The sequence below is a fragment of the Protomyctophum parallelum genome (genome assembly GCF_964188405.1).
Source record: "Protomyctophum parallelum genome assembly, chromosome: 19".
Classification (NCBI taxonomy): Eukaryota; Metazoa; Chordata; class Actinopteri; order Myctophiformes; family Myctophidae; genus Protomyctophum; species Protomyctophum parallelum.
Window position 1 is genome coordinate 39,334,812 of NC_139717.1, and position 21,087 is coordinate 39,355,898.

General features: G+C 42.5%; 1 protein-coding gene across 5 annotated transcripts in view; it reads left to right on the plus strand.

The window, feature by feature from the left end:
• The window catches only part of ppp1r13bb (protein phosphatase 1, regulatory subunit 13Bb), a 46,497-nt gene extending 27,818 nt beyond the window's left edge, over positions 1 to 18,679 (plus strand). For 3 of the 5 annotated variants that reach the window (XM_083791003.1, XM_083791004.1, XM_083791005.1), the window contains exons 7-19: positions 949 to 1,123; positions 1,366 to 1,565; positions 1,965 to 2,129; positions 3,662 to 3,854; positions 4,435 to 4,566; positions 7,621 to 7,754; positions 7,989 to 8,442; positions 9,552 to 10,339; positions 10,474 to 10,611; positions 10,883 to 11,016; positions 11,459 to 11,625; positions 12,111 to 12,310; positions 15,025 to 18,679. In XM_083791003.1, coding sequence (XP_083647129.1) covers positions 949 to 1,123; positions 1,366 to 1,565; positions 1,965 to 2,129; positions 3,662 to 3,854; positions 4,435 to 4,566; positions 7,621 to 7,754; positions 7,989 to 8,442; positions 9,552 to 10,339; positions 10,474 to 10,611; positions 10,883 to 11,016; positions 11,459 to 11,625; positions 12,111 to 12,310; positions 15,025 to 15,066 — 2,922 coding nt within the window. In that variant the 3' untranslated portion in view covers positions 15,067 to 18,679. The remainder of the gene's footprint in view (positions 1 to 948; positions 1,124 to 1,365; positions 1,566 to 1,964; positions 2,130 to 3,661; positions 3,855 to 4,434; positions 4,567 to 7,620; positions 7,755 to 7,988; positions 8,443 to 9,551; positions 10,340 to 10,473; positions 10,612 to 10,882; positions 11,017 to 11,458; positions 11,626 to 12,110; positions 12,311 to 15,024) is intronic. The other 2 variants (XM_083791006.1, XM_083791007.1) reach the window with 2 other exon arrangements.
• The last annotated feature ends 2,408 nt before the right edge of the window (positions 18,680 to 21,087 follow it).

Consider the following 21,087-nt stretch of genomic DNA (forward strand, 5'->3'; position numbering starts at 1 on the left):
TCCCTGACCTTGTCTCTTTAGTTTCTTATCTTTAACCACGTATGCCATATTTTATATTTCGTTATACAATGGATACCACGATGATGACATGCTCAAAATAGATTGCCTGTTTCAAAGTGGTTAATAGACGTACAGGCAGTGTAAATCATAGAGTTAACGTCCAGACAGGTCAGCTTACCATAAGTACCACTGAGGAGGCAACCTACTTATTGGAGAGCACTACATGTGTATTATGTCCTGTCATGTCTTCTTTTTCAAAGTAGGTCTCAGGTATCTTGTTTCTACAGTTGCCTCTTGTGACACAATCTGGGAACCCATTCGGTGAAGGCAAAATAGTATTTGCCCTTCTTGAGAGATTATTTGTGACACAAGTAATCTCACAGCTGCAGCCAAACGATGAAAGTAATGGAATGCTGGCTGCATTTTACCCCTTTTCTCCCAATTTAGTGAATTCATTATGTTGGTGTGACAACATAGCAATTCCCAAATTAATTTCTCCAGTCGCACAAGTTTCCAGTCGCTCCTTTTAACCTGACAAAACGGGAGGACAAAACCCATGTAGAGGAACATGCTATTCCACCTAGTGCCTCTCCATGCTGAACTTTTATTATTGAATTTATTTGTTGTGTTTTATATGGTTGTTTGCATATGTCTGCATATGTCTTATAGTGGACAACAATGGAAACAAGCTTCAGCCTTTTTAATCCACATTGTTGTGCCAGGTTAATCCGGATGCACTGCAGAGGATTCAACCCCCTAGTCTCCACAGTGGGACCTGGAAGCCCAAACGTTTATTATTCACCACAGAGTAAAATAAAATAAACCTCAATCTTGAGTCTCCGCTCAATTTCTCTCTGTCTGTCTGTCTGTCTGTCTCTCTCCCCCACTCATTCATCCTTCCGTCTTTTCTTCCCCTTTACATTTCTTCATCTCAAACTCTGCCTGTAGGAGCAACGTCTGCGTTACCTGAAGCAGCAGGAGCGTCGGCAGCAGCAGTCCGTTTCAGAGACTGAGAAGCTGCAGAGACTGAAGGACCGCGTTGAGAGCCAGGAAGCCAAGCTGAAGAAGATCCGAGCAATGAGGGGCCAGGTGGACTACAGCAAAGTCATCAATGGCAACTTGTGTATGTTGAGTTAAAGCCTGTCTGTCTGTCTCTGACTCTGTCTGTCTAACGGTTGTCAACCAGCATGATCGTGATCCAGCGTGATCGTGTTTTCTATAGTCTGGGTTAAAAACAAAGTTTTTGTATGTTGGCTTTTGAGAATATAGGATTGGCGAATTGATGATACGTGAAGCAACACCCCTTGAATGAATGAATGAATGAACTGTGCTGAGCTGATTGGTTTCCCCCCTGCTCTTATCCAGCGGCAGAGATCGAGCAGGTGAGCGGCCTGTTTCAGGAGAAGCAGTCTGAGTTGCAGACGGCCGTGCTGCGCGTGGAGCAGCTCAGCCTGCAGCTGGAGGACCTACGGCGTGGGAAGCTCAACGGCCTGCAGACCGCCCTGGGTGGCCAGGTCACCGGCACCGCTGCACTGGAGCTACGCAAGCTGTACCAGGAGCTGCAGGTAACCCAGTGTGGAATGCACTGACCCCTTGCCTAAAAACAATGCAAAATCACTGGCCATTCCTTTAAAACAGGTCTGAGAATCCACCTTTCAGCAGGTACAAGACCACTACTCAGCAGCTGTTATGGAAAACTAGTAATAAGTAGTCGTGAAACCCATAGTGAGCGAGTGATGCGCGTGTGTGCGCGTGCATGTGTTAGTGACTGGCTAACAATATTGTTTTTTATCAATCATTAATCCTTAATCATTTTAATATATTATTAATTTAGACCATGAAATGCACACTTTAGCTTGTATTTGTAATTTGATTACTTCTTCAACTTCATCAAACCATAACAAAACGTTTAATTTTAGATTACTTCACCCCTTATGCGCTTCATGTGCGGTGTCACCCCTCAGATCCGCAACAAGCTGAACCAGGAGCAAAACAGCAAGCTGCAGCAGCAGAAGGATCTCCTCAACAAGCGCAACATGGAGGTGACGCTCATGGACAAGCGCATCAGCGAGCTGCGGGATCGCCTCTATAAGAAAAAAGCTGAGGCACGTCAAAAAGAGAACCTTCCTGTAAGGCTAGGAGCGCTCAACACACCTGCTCATAACCATTTCACTCAACACACCTGTTCATAACCATTTCACTCAACACACCTGCTCATAACCATTTCACTCAACACACCTGCTCATAACCATTTCACTCAACACACCTGCTCATAACCATTTCGCTCAACACACCTGCTCATAACCATTTCACTCAACACACCTGCTCATAACCATTTCGCTCAACACACCTGCTCATAACCATTTCACTCAACACACCTGCTCATAACCATTTCACCCAACAGAACTGCTCATCCCCAATTCACTTAAAACACCTGCTCATCCCCCGTTTCACCCAACACACCTGCTCATCCCCCATTTCACTTAAAACACCTGCTCATCCCTCATTTCACCCAACACGGCTGCTCATAACCATTTCACTCAACACACCTGCTCATAACCATTTCACTTAACACATCATAACCATTTCACCCAACACACCTGCTCATAACCATTTCACTTAACACATCATAACCATTTCACCCAACACACCTGCTCATAACCATTTCACTCAACACACCTGCTCATAACCATTTCACTTAACACACCTGCTCATCCCTCATTTCACCCAACACACCTGCTCATAACCATTTCACTCAACACACCTGCTCATAACCATTTCACTTAACACACCTGCTCATCCCTCATTTCACCCAACACACCTGCTCATAACCATTTCACTCAACACACCTGCTCATAACCATTTCACTCAACACACCTGCTCATAACCATTTCACTCAACACACCTGCTCATAACCATTTCACCCAACAGAACTGCTCATCCCCAATTCACTTAAAACACCTGCTCATCCCCCATTTCACTTAAAACACCTGCTCATCCCTCATTTCACCCAACACACCTGCTCATAACCATTTCACCCAACACACCTGCTCATAACCATTTCACCCAACACACCTGATCATAACCATTTCACCCAACACACCTGCTCAACACCTGCTCTTCCCCGTTTTACTCAAGACACCTGCTCATCTCCGTTTCACTCAACACGCCACCTCATCTCCATTTCACTCAACACGCCTGCTCATGTAACGTTTCCTTCCACTTCCAGTGTAGATTGCTTCCTTGCTTATTGTACGTCAGTCCAGTGTGTGTAGTTGTTAATGTGTAGGGATATGACATAATGAAGAATACGTCAAAGTCAGATCACATCAGTCTATGGTCAAAGTTCATTGCTTTCATGTTGGGATTATGGATTGGATATTCAGTTGATTTTAATGTGAAAATGTAATTTCACATATAAACAAATGTAATTATTTAATTTAAGCAATATAGTGATATTGTACAATACCATGGAAGTGTGGGATAATTCTTAGTAGTAGAACTATAAAACAATACACATTTAAAATAAAAATTTGCTTGTTTTTTCCATTCATGGGTAGAAAACAAAAGGGTTTTGTCTAGAATTTACATTCATTATGACAGCCGTTTACCACTATACATGCACGTTAACACTTTAAATGTTCACTTTCTCCATCTTTAGCTGAACAGAGCGAATGGGCCCCCGTCTCCCCAGCCATCTGCTGGAACTCTGGGTCGCGTAGCTGCCGTTGGACCCTACATCCAAGTCCCTGTGCCGGGCCGACAGGACAGTGGCTACACCGTGCCACCTGAACCTCTCAAGCCTCAGACACTAGGTGTCAATACCCAGGCCAACCATGGCCGATCCAAATCAGGTTGGTCAAGCTCTGCTATATGTACGTCCACCCAACGTCTATACTGAGATTTGTCTCTGATTTTCAAGGGAAATTCAACAAACTGATACATTGAGTGCTGTAGTATTACTAACTTGAATCTAATAATGTTAAGCAGCCTAAACCACTTTATTTTTGAGAGATGTTAACAGAGTAGGTGAAATAGTGCTAAAATGCTTCTGGTACAACTTCAGATTCCAGGCTAGATTGTAATCCCAGACGTACATATGAGTCGTACTACTGTGATACATCATTTTTCAATCTTAGCCCATAATCACATTTTGCATGAATGCCTCGTGAGTGAAATCCCCTCTGGCGTCAACTGTTCGTCTGTTTTCTGCCTATTTCGACTTATCTGCTCCCATTTTATTCTCTGCCTCAACTTGGAATTTCGTTTTCCTCCTGCTCTAACCTCACTCTCTCTTCCTTTTGTGGTGTATATTGTTATTCCTTTCCCTCTTTTCTTTTTCTCCTGTCCCGTTGTCTCTGATGTTGTCTCTCTTTGTGGCATCTTTGATGAACTTGGGGTGGGGTGGGGGGCGCACAACGCTGCCTGGGGTAGACGGTGTGCGAAAGCCTCCCGGCCCTTGGAAGGTGTCTGATTTAGACATTGTTGTGGATCCGGTGGCTCCACCCACTCCCGACTCCCAGCAGCCAGGCCACGTAGCCTCCACCGGCTCTGACGGCGCGTCCCGTGAGTGCACAGGTTTGCGTAAATCCAGTGGTTCTCAAAGTGGGGTCCGGGGGTTCCTCCAGGGATTCCAAAGGAGTCGAGGTCTGTCGCTCCGAGAGTGTACAAATGGAACCAAATGTACACTCTCTGAGTTAGGATTTTGCGGTGCATATTGGGATTCGAAGATATTGGAAATTGTATCAACTGGGGATCCGTGGCCTAATGCATACCAAACTGGGGGTCCTTGAAATGAAAACGTTTGAGAACCACTGGCCGTGAACGCAAAAGGGATGGCACGTTTCTGAACCTTGTCTATCTAGCGTGCAAGATCTTCAGCGTACAGCTGATGCTTTTTATCCCGACTGTCATATCCAATAAAACACTTGGATCGGCTATATTGATCTCAAAACGCAATAATTGAATAATGCCTTTTGAATTTGAGTTGCACAAGAAAGAACTGGCACTGACAGGAATTTGGAACATCCAGAAAATAAAGAAATGAGGCACTGTGCGCTTCACAGTTTGACCAAAGGAGTTTCAGTACGGGAATTGATAAAGGACCTGGCCATCTGTTAAGAAGAAGAGTTAGCAGATGGATCTCATTTGATGTCATTCAGCTGCCCACTGCCCTGTTGAGCGCTGCATTGTGCATCCAGTTTGTCCAAGCGAAAAGCGCATGTTGAAGTTTGGATGATTTTCTCTGTGGGACAGCTAATGACGTCAAACTGGGTAGGCTGTGAACATTTGTCAAGTGTCCTGCAGAAATTTTGTAAATTCTCTTGTGCAAGTATTTTTTCCTTAGAAAGCACTGCTGATCGCGAGTGTGTGTGTGTGTGTAAGAGAGAGAGAGAGTGTACTTTTAAAATATGTTGGTGTGTTTAGTGCCAAAACATTGTCCATGAAAAGCCATCCAATAAATTAGAGCTTTGGTCTAACTCCATGACTCTAGAGCAGGGGTTTTCAACTCATTGTGAACGAGGTACCACCACCCTGAGACCTGGACCTGGAGACCACTGTTGTGTTGTGTTGTGTTGGGGATTCGCGCTAAGATTAGTGCTTTTGTATCACTTGCTATGCATCCCATGTGTATACAACCCACTGTTTCTCAACCAATGGACAAAGGCTACTAATAATTTCCTAATAATAATGACTCAAACCGACAATCCGGTGCACTTCCCCCTCTTGAGATTCAAACTCCCCTTTTCTGTTGAATTTCTTGACCTCCAACTTGTCAGTAAAATTACTCCATGGATGGTCATCATAGGTCACCAGGTCATTCAGTTCACTGTTTCACAACTAGTGGAAAGAAAATGTTAAAAATCAACTAATCCTACGTGAATGGTTAGGGACCACATGCAATACTTCCATGCCACAGACCACCTGTTGAAAACCCCTGCTGTAGAGGTTTGATCTAATTCCATAATATCTCCAGCCTAACTAACTTTTCACCTCATATCAAATCTTCACAGCGATCAGGCTTATTAAAGTCATAATCACTTAAAGGACCATACTGGCTTTCTGTTTAGCCCATTGGCTACAACTCATAGTATACTGACGATTGTTCTCCAAAGCATTTAGTAAATTATTTAAGTTCCATGGAAGCCATTGGAGTCGATATATTTAAGTACGGTATGAAAAATATCTTGCAAAAGAGATTATTTAGACTTCAAAAACTTTGACTACAAACCTCTTAACACATTTTGTGCCAAAACGTCGCCAGACGTCCTAGGAATTAACGCATGTGGTGCCCAGGACGTCTGTGGACGTCTTGTTTTTTATTTTTATTTTTAATGTCAAAGTGGGTCTAAAAGTGGGCACCCTGGGTCGCCATTTTGAAAGAATGAAAGGGCACATAATGTGTTAAATGCACAATGAAGTTTATCCAGCAATGACTCATGATTCATTCATGGAAGTTCAGAACTATAAGGAAAATGTTAACTCATGAAATCTAAGAAATAAAAAACGGGAATCTAAATGATAGAATCTATGAGTCAGCATGGACAATAGAATGAATTGAAGGCAGCATGGTCCTTTAACAGCCACATCACCACTTGTATGTCATGTATTCCAAATGGAAAGGATATTTGACTTGTTCATGCACTGTATAAATATCATTTGATTCACTTCACTCTCATCTGTCTTTCAATAATGTTTGTCTCAACAATATAACATCTATCAAATTTGATTCCTTTCAATTCGTTTTTCTCCTCTTTCCCCGGATCTTTACTGGGTATTATTTTTTTGTATTGTATTTATGTTTTATTATCCTTGTTTTTATATGCCCCCCCTGGGCATGTCATAATTGGCGAACATTTGGCCAAAAATAGGCAGTGTCGATGGAAATGGCCGATCTGTGCATTGTGAGCTTACTGTATAGATTGACTATTATTTTTGCAAATTGATTTGGTGTAGAGGGGAAAAGGGAGGGGACCAACCAAGTCCATAACCTTGCTGGGCCCCGGTCAACTTAATTACTAGGAATATTATTTAGGAATTAAGTGGTTTAGGCAGGTACAGTAGATTGGAGATGAGAAAGTTAAATCCCTCACTAGTCTAGAACTCTAGGTAAAACCTCAAAGAAGAGAGAGCGATGAATCTAGTTATACTGGTGGATGGTGCTTGAATCAGACTTACGTGATTTTGAGATGAATGGTTTCTCCAATAACTTGCACCAGCATCATTGTATATTATATATGTATATATATTCTTATTGTATACATGAAAGTCCTACAAGGTTGTTTAGTTAATAGAATAGACTTTCATAAATCCTGAGTGCTCTGTTCAACACAACCCTACTCAAAATGGTCAAAATGGTATAGATTTATGAATACTGTTATGGACATGCCGGTTTCCTTGAAATTGGATCCTATTTTTCCACCTCTTATTTGGTCCCATTAACATGGCAAGGAAAATAACTTGAAAGGAAAGCAAGTTCCATTCACACCTGTCTGGTGGCCATGCTTTGCGCTTTGTCCTGTAATGCCTCCGCTTTTCATATCACCTCCATCATTTGTAGATTGACGTGTTCCCTTGAACAGTGTGCTCATCGTGTCCCTCATTCTCTTTCCTTCCTAGCGAACGATACAGGCTGGTCCACTGTTGGCAAGAACAACACGTCCCTCAAACCACCTGACAGGAGGGAGCCAGGGAGTGACTCCCAAGGCAAGAGTCCTCCTACAGGATCTCCTGTTGCTCCAACTGCAGACAAGGTTTGTCTCCTTTCTAACAATGCCTTAAAACGTAGATGCAGTAGAAGTGCTTATTGTTCTCGCTTTCTCATGCCATAGCATTTAAAAGGAAATATCAGTGCAGTGGTTCAGGCTTAAAGCTACTTGAATTTGCATGAGATGACTTGATGGTCTATGGGCCACGGTCTCGTCCAATACCAATGTAATGATGGTTTTCTAATATCTATGTTTGTGTATCCCCTTGCTTAAACTAAGGTGCTGGACAATAAGATGGCGGTCTCCTCTCCTGCCATATCCAAGCCACAGCCCCCTCCCTATGGCTCTCACCTCACACCTTCTACCATGGGCAGCTCTCTGGAACGCCGCAAGGATCCATCGCCCGCTGCACGCCCCCTCCCCAACCCACCAGCCCCTGCTTGGCCCCGTGTGACCACCAGCACGGGCTCATCCTCCCAGCAGATTCAGCAGCGCATCTCTGTGCCCCCAAGCCCTACTTTCCAGCCCAGCTCACCAATGTTTCCTCCTGGGTTGAGCGAGCGACTGGATCCCCCTTTGGCTGTGGCAGTCAGGCCCTTCATCCCAGACAGAGGCTCACGGCCTCAATCGCCCCGCAAGGGCCCACCTACCATGAACTCCAGCTCCATCTACCACATGTACCTCCAACAGGCAGCGCCAAAGGGCCAGCCGCCAAAACCGGCACTCAAAGCAGGTAAGAGGACTTTAAGAGAAAGATCATGAGAATGTATTATACTGCTTATTTATCATTAACTCTTATATAAAAGCTGAAGAACAGTCTTGGTCATGTTATTGGTGATGCTATTTTTAACTCATACAGCGCCTTCTGGTGGAGGGCTCAGAGCGCCGCACATGCATTTTCAACTAGCACCTTTTGTTTGAAAGCCAATTTGGTAGTAAAAATTTGCTATGTAACATTTCCCACGATTTAATCCACCCAAAACATACTTCTTGTAAACTAGGATCATATCGTTTAGAGAAATGATCTGCAAATCAAGCTTGTATTTTATTTTATTTTATTTTATTTTATTTTATTTTATTTTATTTTATTTTATTTTATTTTATTTTATTTTATTTTATTTTATTTTATTTTATTTTATTTTATTTTATTTTATTTTATTTTATTTTATTTTATTTTATTTTATTTTATTTTATTTTATTTTTTATAGACCGATATGTATACAGTAGGCTGACAGGAAATGGGGAGATGGGGGGGGGGTGACACGCAGTAAAGGCCGTCGGGATCGGGAGTCGAACCTGCGGCACACTGCCAGACTGGATTACCAGCCAAGGTGCCCAAACGGCTACGACAGCCGTCCGGGCCAAATCAAGCTGGTTTTGATCCAAAAAGAAGAATCTGAGATATTCAGATTTTAAAAACTGTAGACTGCATAAACCAGCGGAAATTCCATTTCTGTTTGTTTTCTTCACCGCACCGGAACCGGAGTGTTATGAGCGCATACAGGACACAATTGATCACCGTAATCAATTGATATTAAAAAAGGTGTGATAAGGCGTCATCGGCGGAGAGGTACATACAAAATCAAAAGGCGCAATTGGCGATAAATGAGATAATAACATTCTCACTCTCGTGTTCTGCTTAATTATTACAAAAAGCTTTCTGTCTAGACTGTATTGATGCTTAATTCATAGATGTAATCATCTTTATGTACTGTACTGTGGCAGTACCAACCAGGTAATTCTGTATGTAGGCATCATATATATATATATATATTATATTGTCAGTTTGAGTTCTATTGCCATGCTCTCATGATTCATTCTGTTCTGTTTGTGTTTTTATAGTGTATGGGAAACCTGTTCTCCACTCCAGCTCTACGCCCCCTTCGCCCTTACCCTTCATGCAGACGGTGGGCGCGTTCCCCATGTTCCTGGGCCACCCCAGTGGTGGTGATGCTGTGGATGGGGAGGCAGATGAACTGGAGGGCTTCCAGCCACTGGAGCTGTCCGCTCCCCCTCCCAGCGTTGAGAACATCCCACGGCCCCTGAGTCCCACCAAGCTGACACCAATGGTGCACTCCCCATTACGCTACCAGAGCGACGCAGACCTGGAGGTGCTCCGCAAAAAGCTGTCCAACGCTCCCCGGCCCCTCAAGAAGCGCAGCTCCATCACGGAGCCAGAGGGGCCCGCCGGGCCCAACATCCAGAAGCTGCTGTACCAGAGATTCAACACGCTGGCAGGGGGCATAGAGGGAAACGGAGTCAGTGGAGGCGGTGGAAGCGGTGGCGGAGGTAATGGAACGCCGTTTTACCAGCCGGCCAACCCTCCTGGCTACATGGGTGGGGACTCTGTGGCCGACACGGACAACGGCAACCTCCCCTCTGAAACGGTGCTTCTGCCTCCCCCAGGGGAAGAGGAGTTGGCCTCAGAGCCTCGGCCTACTGACGCCAATGACAACCAGCCAGAACCCTCGCCACCAGAGGGGGTTGGGAACCCCGATGTGCCAGAGGAGTCAGAGGACGACGACAACAACAATAACTTGGGGAGCTGTGAGGCCTCTCTCCCCAGCCCTGTGCCAGAGGTCAGCACGCCAGAGGAGTGCAACATGGCACCTTCAAACTCACAGCCCCTGGTGAGAGAAACACGTCATGCATTGCATGGACACCTTAGCTAAGCTAAACTTTGGATACAATTAACTTTAGTTTCCAAGAGCAAAAAGAATCACAAATCACAGCCTTTTCTTTTCTTCTCTTCATTTTGATACAGGAGAAACGTACAAACTTAAAGAAGCCTGACTCTGAGCGCACCGGACATGGCCTTCGGGTGAAGTTCAACCCATTGGCTCTCCTGCTCGATGCCTCGTTAGAGGGAGAGTTTGATCTTGTCCAAAGGATCATCTATGAGGTGTGTGTGTGTGTGTGTGTGTGTGTGTGTGTGTGTGTGTGTGTGTGTGTGTGTGTGTGTGTGTGTGTGTGTGTGTGTGTGTGTGTGTGTGTGTGTGTGTGTGTGTGTGTGTGTGTGTGTGTGTGTGTGTGTGTGTGTGTGTGTGTGTGTGTGTGTGTGTGTGTGTGTGTGTGCGCGTGTGCGTGCACTCCTATTTAATTTTATGTTTATTTTGAAAAGAATTGTCTGAACTAGTTGTGCTCACCTTCCATGTGATCCTTTCTCTCTCCAGGTGGAGAACCCTAGCACTCCCAATGACGAGGGCATCACGCCCCTGCACAACGCTGTGTGTGCAGGACATCACCACATAGTCAAGTTCCTGCTGGATTTTGGCGTGAATGTCAACGCGGCGGACAGCGACGGATGGTGAGCCCAAGCTCCCTCCTTCCCTTGTGCACTTGAAGGGTTGTGTCGCCAATACCATTCAGCGCATATATATATATATATATGTTTATTTAGTTTTTGTTGTTTTTATCTCCCCCTTTTGTGCTAGAGAAACAAGTACATATTCAATACAAGAAATAAATGTTCAGAATCTACAGCTTGGTAGGCTGCCAACATAGGTTTGAATGGTTTATTTCGATCTCATGCCATTGGAACATTACAAGAAGAATCATGTATTAAACTTAAACATAGCCAATGCAAAATGTATGCGTCAACAACAGATGAACATCGGCTACTGCCATCGGTTAATGTCACTTTTATTTGCCGATACCGATAATAGCAATATTGGCCGATACCGATTATGTGGCCGATACATCGTTGCAATACTACTATTTTGTGCGTGTGTGTGTGTGTGTGTGAGCAGGACACCACTTCATTGCGCAGCCTCCTGCAACAGTGTGCATCTCTGTAAGTTGCTGGTGGAGTCCGGGGCAGCCATCTTTGCCAGCACCATCAGTGACGTGGAGACTGCTGCAGATAAATGCGAGGAGATGGAGGAGGGGTATATCCAGTGTTCTCAGTTCCTATACGGTGAGCCTTTTACACTATATGCACTAATCTGCCTTTTACACTATATGCACTAATCTGCCTTTTACACCATATGCACTCATTTGGTTTCTGACTGATAACCTTTACAGTGAGATACATGACTATTTTAAATCAATTTGAAAGTATATGAATGGATGAATAAGTCAAACAGGGCATTTGGTTTTAATATAACTACTAAATCCATATACAAGTCTAAACTTGTACTCCACTGGGGTGGTGGTGGTCTTGGCACGTCCAAGGCTACTCTCGGTTAAGGGAGAAGAAAAAGTAAAAAATGAAGTGCCCATCGTCAGTGCAGTAACTGTATGCGCAGGTGTGCAGTGAACTCGTAGTGGTAGGTGCTTCCGGTTGGAAAAGGATATGCGGTTCCGCTAGTGATGTAAAAAATAAATGAAGAAGTAATGTGGCAAAGTGACAATTTGACTAAAAACTTGTATTGCTTATTTTTTGCTTATTTTATTATCCAGGTGTTCAGGAGAAGCTGGGTGTGATGAACAAGGGTGGGGTGTTTGCCCTGTGGGTGTATGAAGCTCAGAGTCCAGACGAGTTGACTTTCAGCGAGGGCGACGCCATCACCATCCTACGGCGACAGGACGACAGTGAGACAGAGTGGTGGTGGGCGCGTCTGGAAGACAAGGAGGGCTATGTACCCCGCAACCTGCTCGGGGTAACAATACACACACATATTGAGACAGTTTCCATTCATTTACTGTACACCAGTGCTTCTCAAAATGGATTCCACAGACCCTCAGGGTTCGTTGGGGGTTTACAAATGGACACTTGCATGTCTAACTATGACAGTATACAAATTGTACGCTCTGACAGTGTACAAATTGTACACTCTGAGTTATGGGTGTCGTTGAAATTAAAAGGTTTGAGAATCACTCAAACCATGTATTTGTGGAGACCAGAAGCCTAATATCTCCTTGACCAGGGAGAGATTCCTGTTTTGATGATCTTTAGATGTTCAGGTTTTCCCATGCGGTAGGTTCATTTCCAGTTGGCTACATTGGAGGCTGGTCTGGGATCAGGTTTTTTGGTGGTGGAGGTAAAATTGGGGTGCATTTTGCAGAGTGGCCCTACCTTAAGCCTAATATATCTCCTTATATATATATATATATACAGGGCTGCACACAACTTTTTTCGTCTAGTACTCAGAGGAGCACCTGGAGGAGTTACTTGGTGCTCCTAAAATGTGGCGACCTGTCTCGCTGGATGGATAAAAGAAGGATGCATGAATAACTTATAGCAAAACGATATTTATTGGATAAGTGGGGACTGGGGAGTCAATGGAGAGTATTGCAACTCTAGATTCATCCCATTATAAGTTGCAAATTGCAGCTATAGGTCCATGTGTATTCCAGCCCAATTCTAATACAAACTTCTTAATACTTCCTAAGGATAATATGAGCATCAAAGCAATATTTAGATACTTTTTTTTTTAATTTTTACTAGCCGATCTACTAACTCACAACGTGTTGCGGAGGCGACATGTTGTGAGCTTGCAGATCAGCTATTTGTTTAACATACGACACGTCGTACGGCGAAGCATACGTCAGGCTTCCCTTTTGTTTTTAGCCGAGGCGATGTACACAGTCAACACAGAGTCAGACAGTCAGACAGACACACATGGCTCCTCGGTGCAAAATAAACAGTGTACACTACCCGACTTTACGATAATAAGGGACAGTATGTCGGGTCACACTGTTGTCATGTTGATAAGCTTCATGTTGTGCAGCAGCAGTGCCAGTCCGCAATGCTTTGCACTCCTCCCGAAACCTGTTGCCCGTAAAAAGTCGGTGGCCGGTGCCTAGGCTGTGAGAGACGGCATCGCACACGAGCAACTTGCTCCAGCACCCGGAAAACAAACACAAGCACAGTGGCGAATGGGAAGAGTGCAAAGCATCCAAAGCATGCCCTTTTACAACTTTTACTTTTTAGTTCGCTCCACATCTGAAACGGAGAAGCCGAACCATTTGTCTCAGGTTTTCTCAGTAGTAAACTCCTGACCTCCTGTCAACCTACCTCCTCCCAGCATTGAGCAGCATGGAATCCTCCCTCGTTTGAGTAAGGACGCGCTGTGATTAGCCACAATGGCCAGTGCACTTGTGCAAGACGTGCTGTGATTGGCCAGTAGCTACTTCGAGTGGCAGTCGGTGGGAAATGCTCTCGCCACAGAATTTACTAGTATTCTGAAAGGGGCCAGTGAGGCGCTCCAACGTTGAAGCACTGGGCCCTAGTGGTAAGAGGAAGGACTGCAGGCGGACCCGTGGATTCATGACGAGGAAACCCCGTGCAGCTGGGCTTTAACATTGAGTGCTCGGTTTCACGGAAGAAATCGGAAAAAGGCGGAAGTAGACGGTCCTTCCGGGTGCTTTAAAACGCCCCTGAGCAACTTCCACTGACATGGAGGGTGGAGCTTCGCGCCAGATCAGTCTCTATCCTTTTAACCCATTCTGACCGGGCACCCATTTTGGTGTCAGCATCATGTTATGCTTTAGCTATTTAAAAATAGCAGATCTACAAGCTCATATCGCGCCACCGAGTGGCGCGATACGAGCTTGTAGGTCTGCTATTTTTGAAAAATCGAAGACACTTTTAGAATCTGATCTCAGGTCAGAATGGGTTAATAATGAAACTGTCAGGATGTAATAGACATTTTTAGAATCTGATCTCAGGTCAGAATGGGTTAATACTCTATGGTATTCTGGCCATAATAATCATTCTGGGCGGCCCCAGTACGCAGAAGCGCTTCCCGGCGCTTGATTGACAGCGCATAATGAATTTTGACGACGCATGCGCACTGGTGCACCGCTTATGTGCAGCCCTGTATATATATAATATATATCTCCTGGGTGAGTGGTAGATGTTTGGTTTCCCTCTTGGGAGACCCATGTTTGAATCCAGGGGTTACACATAGGAAAGATACCACTAATATCCTACCTACACCGAGCCTTTTGATTCAATAAATAAAACAAACCAAAAATGCATAAGTGACTGTGTTAAAAAAGGTCAAACTCTTCAGTTACTGTAATTAGTTATGTAGATCATTTGAAACCTGAATTGTTCATCTTGAGTCATAAGTAAAACAAAATCTGTCTTATGTTAACCCATTTTGGGCAGGAACCCCTTTTGGTGTTAGGATTACGTTATGCTTTAGCTATTGAAAAATAGCAGATCTACAAGCTCATAGCGCGCCACTCGGTGGCACGCTATGAGCTTGTAGATCTGCTATTTTTGAAAAATCGAAGAACCACTGACATAGAAACATAGCTTTTTCAGAAAACTGTCAGGATGTAGAAGACATTTTTAGAATCTGATCTCAGGTCAGAATGGGTTTTAAATGACTGTTTATCTTCTCCCTCTCTCAACCCCTTCCAGCTGTATCCCAGGATAAAGCCTCGACAGCGCTCTCTGGCGTAGTACTCCATTGTTCGTTCGTTAACAACAGAAGCAAGAGCAGAGAACAAAGGAGCCTGGTGCTCCCGTCTTTTCCCTGTGGCCATATCCCCCACCCTGCCGCCCCGCTGCCTTCTGCTTCTCCCATCCTCATGACCATGAAGCCTAGGGCAGCCATGAACTTTTAACACATTACCTTCATGCATTCACCAAGAAACACAGTCATAAACACAAGCGCTGCAAATGCGAAAAGCCCTCTTAACCACTCCATTTATACCAGAACCACTCCTAATTCATTGTTGTGATTAGATTTTTGTTGCAGTTCAGTCTCAATTCTGTATGAAGACTTTTTACAGTCTATGATCAAGACTCATTCATCTCATTGAAGAAAAACCACTAACACTGTTCCTGGCTACTAATGATGGGTTTTCTTTGGCCAGCTGGACTGCAGTTTAATCAGCATTTCCTGCTATGGCAGGGCCAATGGTATATTATGAGTTCTATACTGACATTGGTTCACACTACATAATAACTGCATATCGGTTTCAGTGACAAGTCACTGGTTTTGTCACTGAGGAAAACAGGCTATTGAGTGCGTTTGCATACTATATATTTATTTATTTTTATGTTTTTTGCAAGAGGTTCTCAACAGTATTATCAAATTCTGATCTGGTAAGATTTGGTCCAATATTTCAGCTATTTTATCATTTATCCTTAAAATTGTTTAACATGTTACTTTTACTATTTTTTAAAAATGTAATGCTAGTGCTACAAATTAATTGACCATATTCAGACGCCAGACATTTTGCTCTTAATACTTTGCCGACCACCTGTGGTAAGTAGCCTCCTTGGGAATGGGAACCAACAGTTCACAAAAATGGATATAACTATTCTAGATTTTGGAGTTTCAAAAGTGTTATTAAAGATAAATTGGACTTGCAGTAATCATTTAGTTGATTTTACTATTTAAAATGCAGTATTTTTTAATTATTAAAATGTAAAAGATGAACTTCATTGATTCCCTAGTACAATGGAGCGAGAGGTTACCTTCTGGCTAACCAATCACCTTTAGCACACCTTGGAAAAACTCAAGACGAGAATGGTTTCATTCACATTAATTTATCGGGTTACCAGTAGTTGTTGAGGCTTGAGAGAAGTTCATGTAGAAAAAGGACACAACATGAACACAGGTTAACAAAAAAACAGATATAAAAATAATATATTATACCAAGAAACGGGTGCTAATTAGGCCTCAAATCTAACTCTTAACTAATTAGGCTTAAATCTGCAAATCTGTCTATTGAGATTTTCACACCTAGCAATCCCCTTTTTATTATGTTTGTTTACAACATATAATGTTAAGTTCTACAGTGCTTTGACATTGTAATGTGTTATTTAAAAAAAAACTACTATCCTACTATAAGTTTCCTTTTTTTTAATCATAATTTAAAAAGCTAAGTTTACTACAACTTTTTTGCCTTAGTTGAAGCTGATAGCATTTTGAAATACTGTGCCGAGTCTACGGTTATATAATTGTGACGTTTTTAATTGCTGGTAGTATTAAAAGACGATTACATCCCTACTTCCAAGCTATGTGACCCAAAGCTCAGGAGCCAATATCCTGTTTCCGTAGTACAAGGCAGCTTGATGTAAAGTACATCCCCTGGACATGATGCTATATGTCACAGGGATTTACCCCCAATCCAACCCTTGGATGCTTAGTGCAAAGCAGGAGAGGCATTGGATCAAATATGTTGTAGTCTTCTTTGATATGACCCGGTCCGGAAACAAATTCTTTACTCGGCTGGGTATGAAGGAATAGCAAAATGTCCGCCGTCTGAATATACTTGCAATAAAAATAATTGGATATTCTCATAGAAAAACAGAAGCAAATATTATTTATCTTCAGTTATTATATTCATGGCTAAATACCATTTCTTTGCTCTTTGTGCCAGTCCAGTTTATCTAAATATTTTTTTGCTACAGTCTAGCACACAAACAGGTTGAATTTATTTCATGAACACAGTTACAGGGCATGTTTGCTTTTTCTGTGTAATGTTTAAACTGGGTTTGTGGACATTATGGCACACAGCAATGCTTGATTTAAGCAAGGGAACTATAACTGGTTACATGAGTTGTTTTTGTTGTTGAAATTGCTGTGTTTGAGCAATTAGATAGATGGAGGTTATTTTTTTGCTTTTTGGTTCCCTGCAATGAACCATATGCTGCAGTTGCCAAAATGTATTGTCATGGTGTTGGATGGCAAACAATATCATGCTTTACCAAAAATAGGTTGCCAAATGCATTAAATACCTTGTTGGCAAATCTGTCACGTGTATTCTAGGCCACAAGCACATGAGTATTTCAATGTGGATTTGGAGAGCATTTGAACAGGTTAATCTTGATCACCAGTGTATTCAGAAGTCTTAGTTCCAAAGAGCAAATTAGAGACTGGATCCAAGAACACCCAATACTTTCATTTACTACTTTTGTTTTTGTCAATGTAGACAGTTTTACTATCTTGTGATTCATTTGAATGAATTGCAAACATGGAATCCAAATGTTGGAAGTGTGAACATTTCAAACCGTATCAAAATAGCATTCACAGATTCACTACAGAACTTTTGTGAGCAAACCTGGACTTGTTCAATTTTAATATTCACCCTTTTTTATGAACCCTTTTTGCTTTCTTGCTGCTAGGTTATATAGGTTCAAATGTCTGACAATATGAACATTTTCAGTTGACCCTGATAAACCCCACTTGTCACTCCTGTGGAGAAGCGAGTTTAAATTCAAATACCTCACTAGTCCAGGGTCCAACATGGTGTTACTTACTCTCCTACCACCAAAGTAGTAATAGTATCTCCATTGTCCTCAACAGACATCCTTCACTTAACAGCAAATGGTGCATTTATATAGCGCCTTTTTCCAAGGCGCTTTACAAACCCAGCACATTCATTTAACTCCCAATTTTTCAGTATATCAGTTCATAGTCCTATACATTTATCGATTCTTGAGTAGGTCATTGTGTCTGGAATGGAGAAATAGTTCAAATTCATACTTAAAATTTATTATCAGACAATCCCGAATTTGCAAGTTTGTTTTCCTTAAATTGCCCCCTTGAGGTATAAAGCCATTCCAATAACACTATTCTCTCTGATAAATGTATATCAGAGTTGACCATTCAACCTCTCCAAGGCCATTATCTTGTTCTCAGTCTAGAGCGATTGAGTATGATGATAAAGCCTAATTTATATGTTGCCTGCCCAAAAGAACGAAATGGCCATACGACAAAGTATAAATTAGGCTTAAGTGTGCAAGTGGCCCAAGCTTGATCCTGACTTAAGCCTGTACTGTACATAGTGTGAGGAGATATGCAATATGTTTATGTGATTGTTTGCTGTATGGAAAAGTGGGCTTTCTGTATGAACGCTGTACTGACACATCCAATTCTGTAAATGTGGAAAATAAAAAAGCTCTGGCATGACAAATGTTCATCGCTTACACATTGATGTTGGGAAAGTAACATTTCAGCAACACATAAAAGGAGACATTTTGAATGGAGAGAACAACACAGTAGGTAGGTTTACTTATTTGAATGTATTGTATGTATGCAAATAAACAAATCATTTCCTTCCCTTGTTTGCAAACTGAACCTTTTGACATAAATCTGAGTAGCGCTAGGCCAGGGCAATGGTAAATGTATACGTCTCAGAACTCTCCAATTGTGAACTACTTTTTATTTTTTACCTGACTCAAATTGTGCAGTTGTAATTGAGGAAGGGTAAAGTGCTAAAACAAATTAACATTAATCAAGCAGAGTGAAAAAGCAACAAAGAGAGATACAATGACAAATTGTGATACCATAGGATGCCCTTTTTTCATTGTGTGTGTGCACAAAATACTAATGGGGATATGTGGCATTAATGCCACAAGGTGGCAGTCCAAATCAACATTGCTTTTGGTTGAACTATTCAGCATCTGAAGTTGCACCCGGGCTCCAATCATACCCTAGATTGCAGTGTATTTAAAACACTGCCTGGGGAGTCATATTTTGACAGCAGAAACTGCCTGGCATAATTTGCACCCCCTCCCCATCTAATTATTGGACAGTATTATGATGTTGATATTCATTTTGTATTCATCCATAGGGCCCCAAATCACACCTTAGAAGCACGAGTGTATTTAAAAGTACACAAAGTCAAATCCTTATTTAGGTATATCAACCCCAGTCCCCAACCCTTTTAAAGCCAAACTTCCATCAACAGTTAATTCAGTCATTGGATCGTTGAAGTGTGTGACTGTTGTTTTTCTAAACAAACACTATCATGTTTTGGCTTGTGTCAATATGTCTCATGGGTCGCCCATGGTATCAGTAATAATATATTTTAATGTCCCAGTTTGAGACTAAATTCCACGTTTGAGTGATGGCCTGGAAAAGTTCAATAACTCCTTCTCAAAAGGCTGTCTACTCTTTAACGGTTTCCATATCAGGCATAGTGATAACTACATCTGGTAAGAATGTTCTTTACTGTACAGTACGTATATCTTTCAGGAAGGTGCACTGACATGTTCAGGGGCTCTGAAACAGCTATAAGGGCCTCTTTCTTAGGGTTGATGTGCCCTCTTCTTGGAAGTTAGGTACTGTGACTTTTAATAACACATGGGGAGGGCTGCTGTGCTTGCAAAACAAAAGAACACAGAGAAAAATCCTCAGTGTTTAATCTAACCCAGGGTCTATTTGGTTACATTCGTAGCCGTATACACGCTTGGTCACAAATGGATAAATTAACAGAGGATCTGTGACATGACCTGTCACATTCATGCTTGTTGCACAGAACTTTTGGACCAGAATTATCTTCAAAGACGCCACAGTGCATTGATGTGGAGATGTGCCTGCCGGTCTGCCCCTATTTGTATAGTCAGCAGTTCAGTTTTGCTGACATTTAGGAGGCTGCAGTGATATCACTCATCTTGTTTGCATTTAGCTCCTTCTTCTACCCCAGTATATTTGTGTAAATCAGGCCAATGGCCCCGCTGAAGAGTTACTGCTGAATTAAAATTGGATCAGAGTACACGTACACATGCAGCCAATCCAGCCATAGGTGCACAGCACTGCTTAATGGCACTGGTATTACATCCCCACTGACACAGAAATATAATGTTTCAAAATTGTATGGGTTGGGACTTGGGGGTGAAAGCTTTGAAATGCAGTTAACACAGTTAACACACTGCTAATGAAATCACTTTTAGAAATGTCAGGTATGTGGTCAGGTCAGTGCTCTCTCCTGGAATTGGAGGCATACATCAAAGTAGGACTTAAAAGAATCCTCTCTGCTGCCTGCAGAACTCAGATTTATTCATATAGAACCTGCCTGACTACATATAGTCATATACTTAGTGATTGTAAACCACCATACTGTGTCGAATTCTTAGCTTTGGGCGGATGAAATTATTGTGTGCCAGGGAGGAGGGACCCGGCCCCCATACAACATTTCAATTGTGTTTTGGAAAGGTTTAAAAAATATTGTTTTCAATATTATTATTTTTTAAGTAGCAGATCCAGCCAGCCAGCAGCTCAGTCAATTCAACTTCAATTCAAATTTAAATGAGCTTTATTGGCATGAGAAAACATACGTTTGCATTGCCAAAGCAAGTGTCAAAATACAATAAAAAACGGTTGAAAATGGGAAACGTATACAGTTGGAGGGGGTACAGCATTTTCATGTAAACAGTCACTTAACGCGTCTCTCTCAGGCGTCTGTATGCTGGGCTATTTTCGGCACGCAACACACCGCCGTGCGACGAAGTACAAATGTGGTTTATAGGTTAACCCAGAGCCATAGATTAAGACAGAGTTACGCCAACTCTGTTCACTTCTTGGGGCCAGTCCGCCATTTATTTTAGATCGTTTTTTAATAGTACAACATAAACATTACAGGGAATTTAGTTGTCACCGTGCGTGCAATACTTTAATAAAAAACAGTTGTCAATTGTCATTTTGCACACATGCCTAGAATGGCTGATATTTGCGCCGCCCTCGTT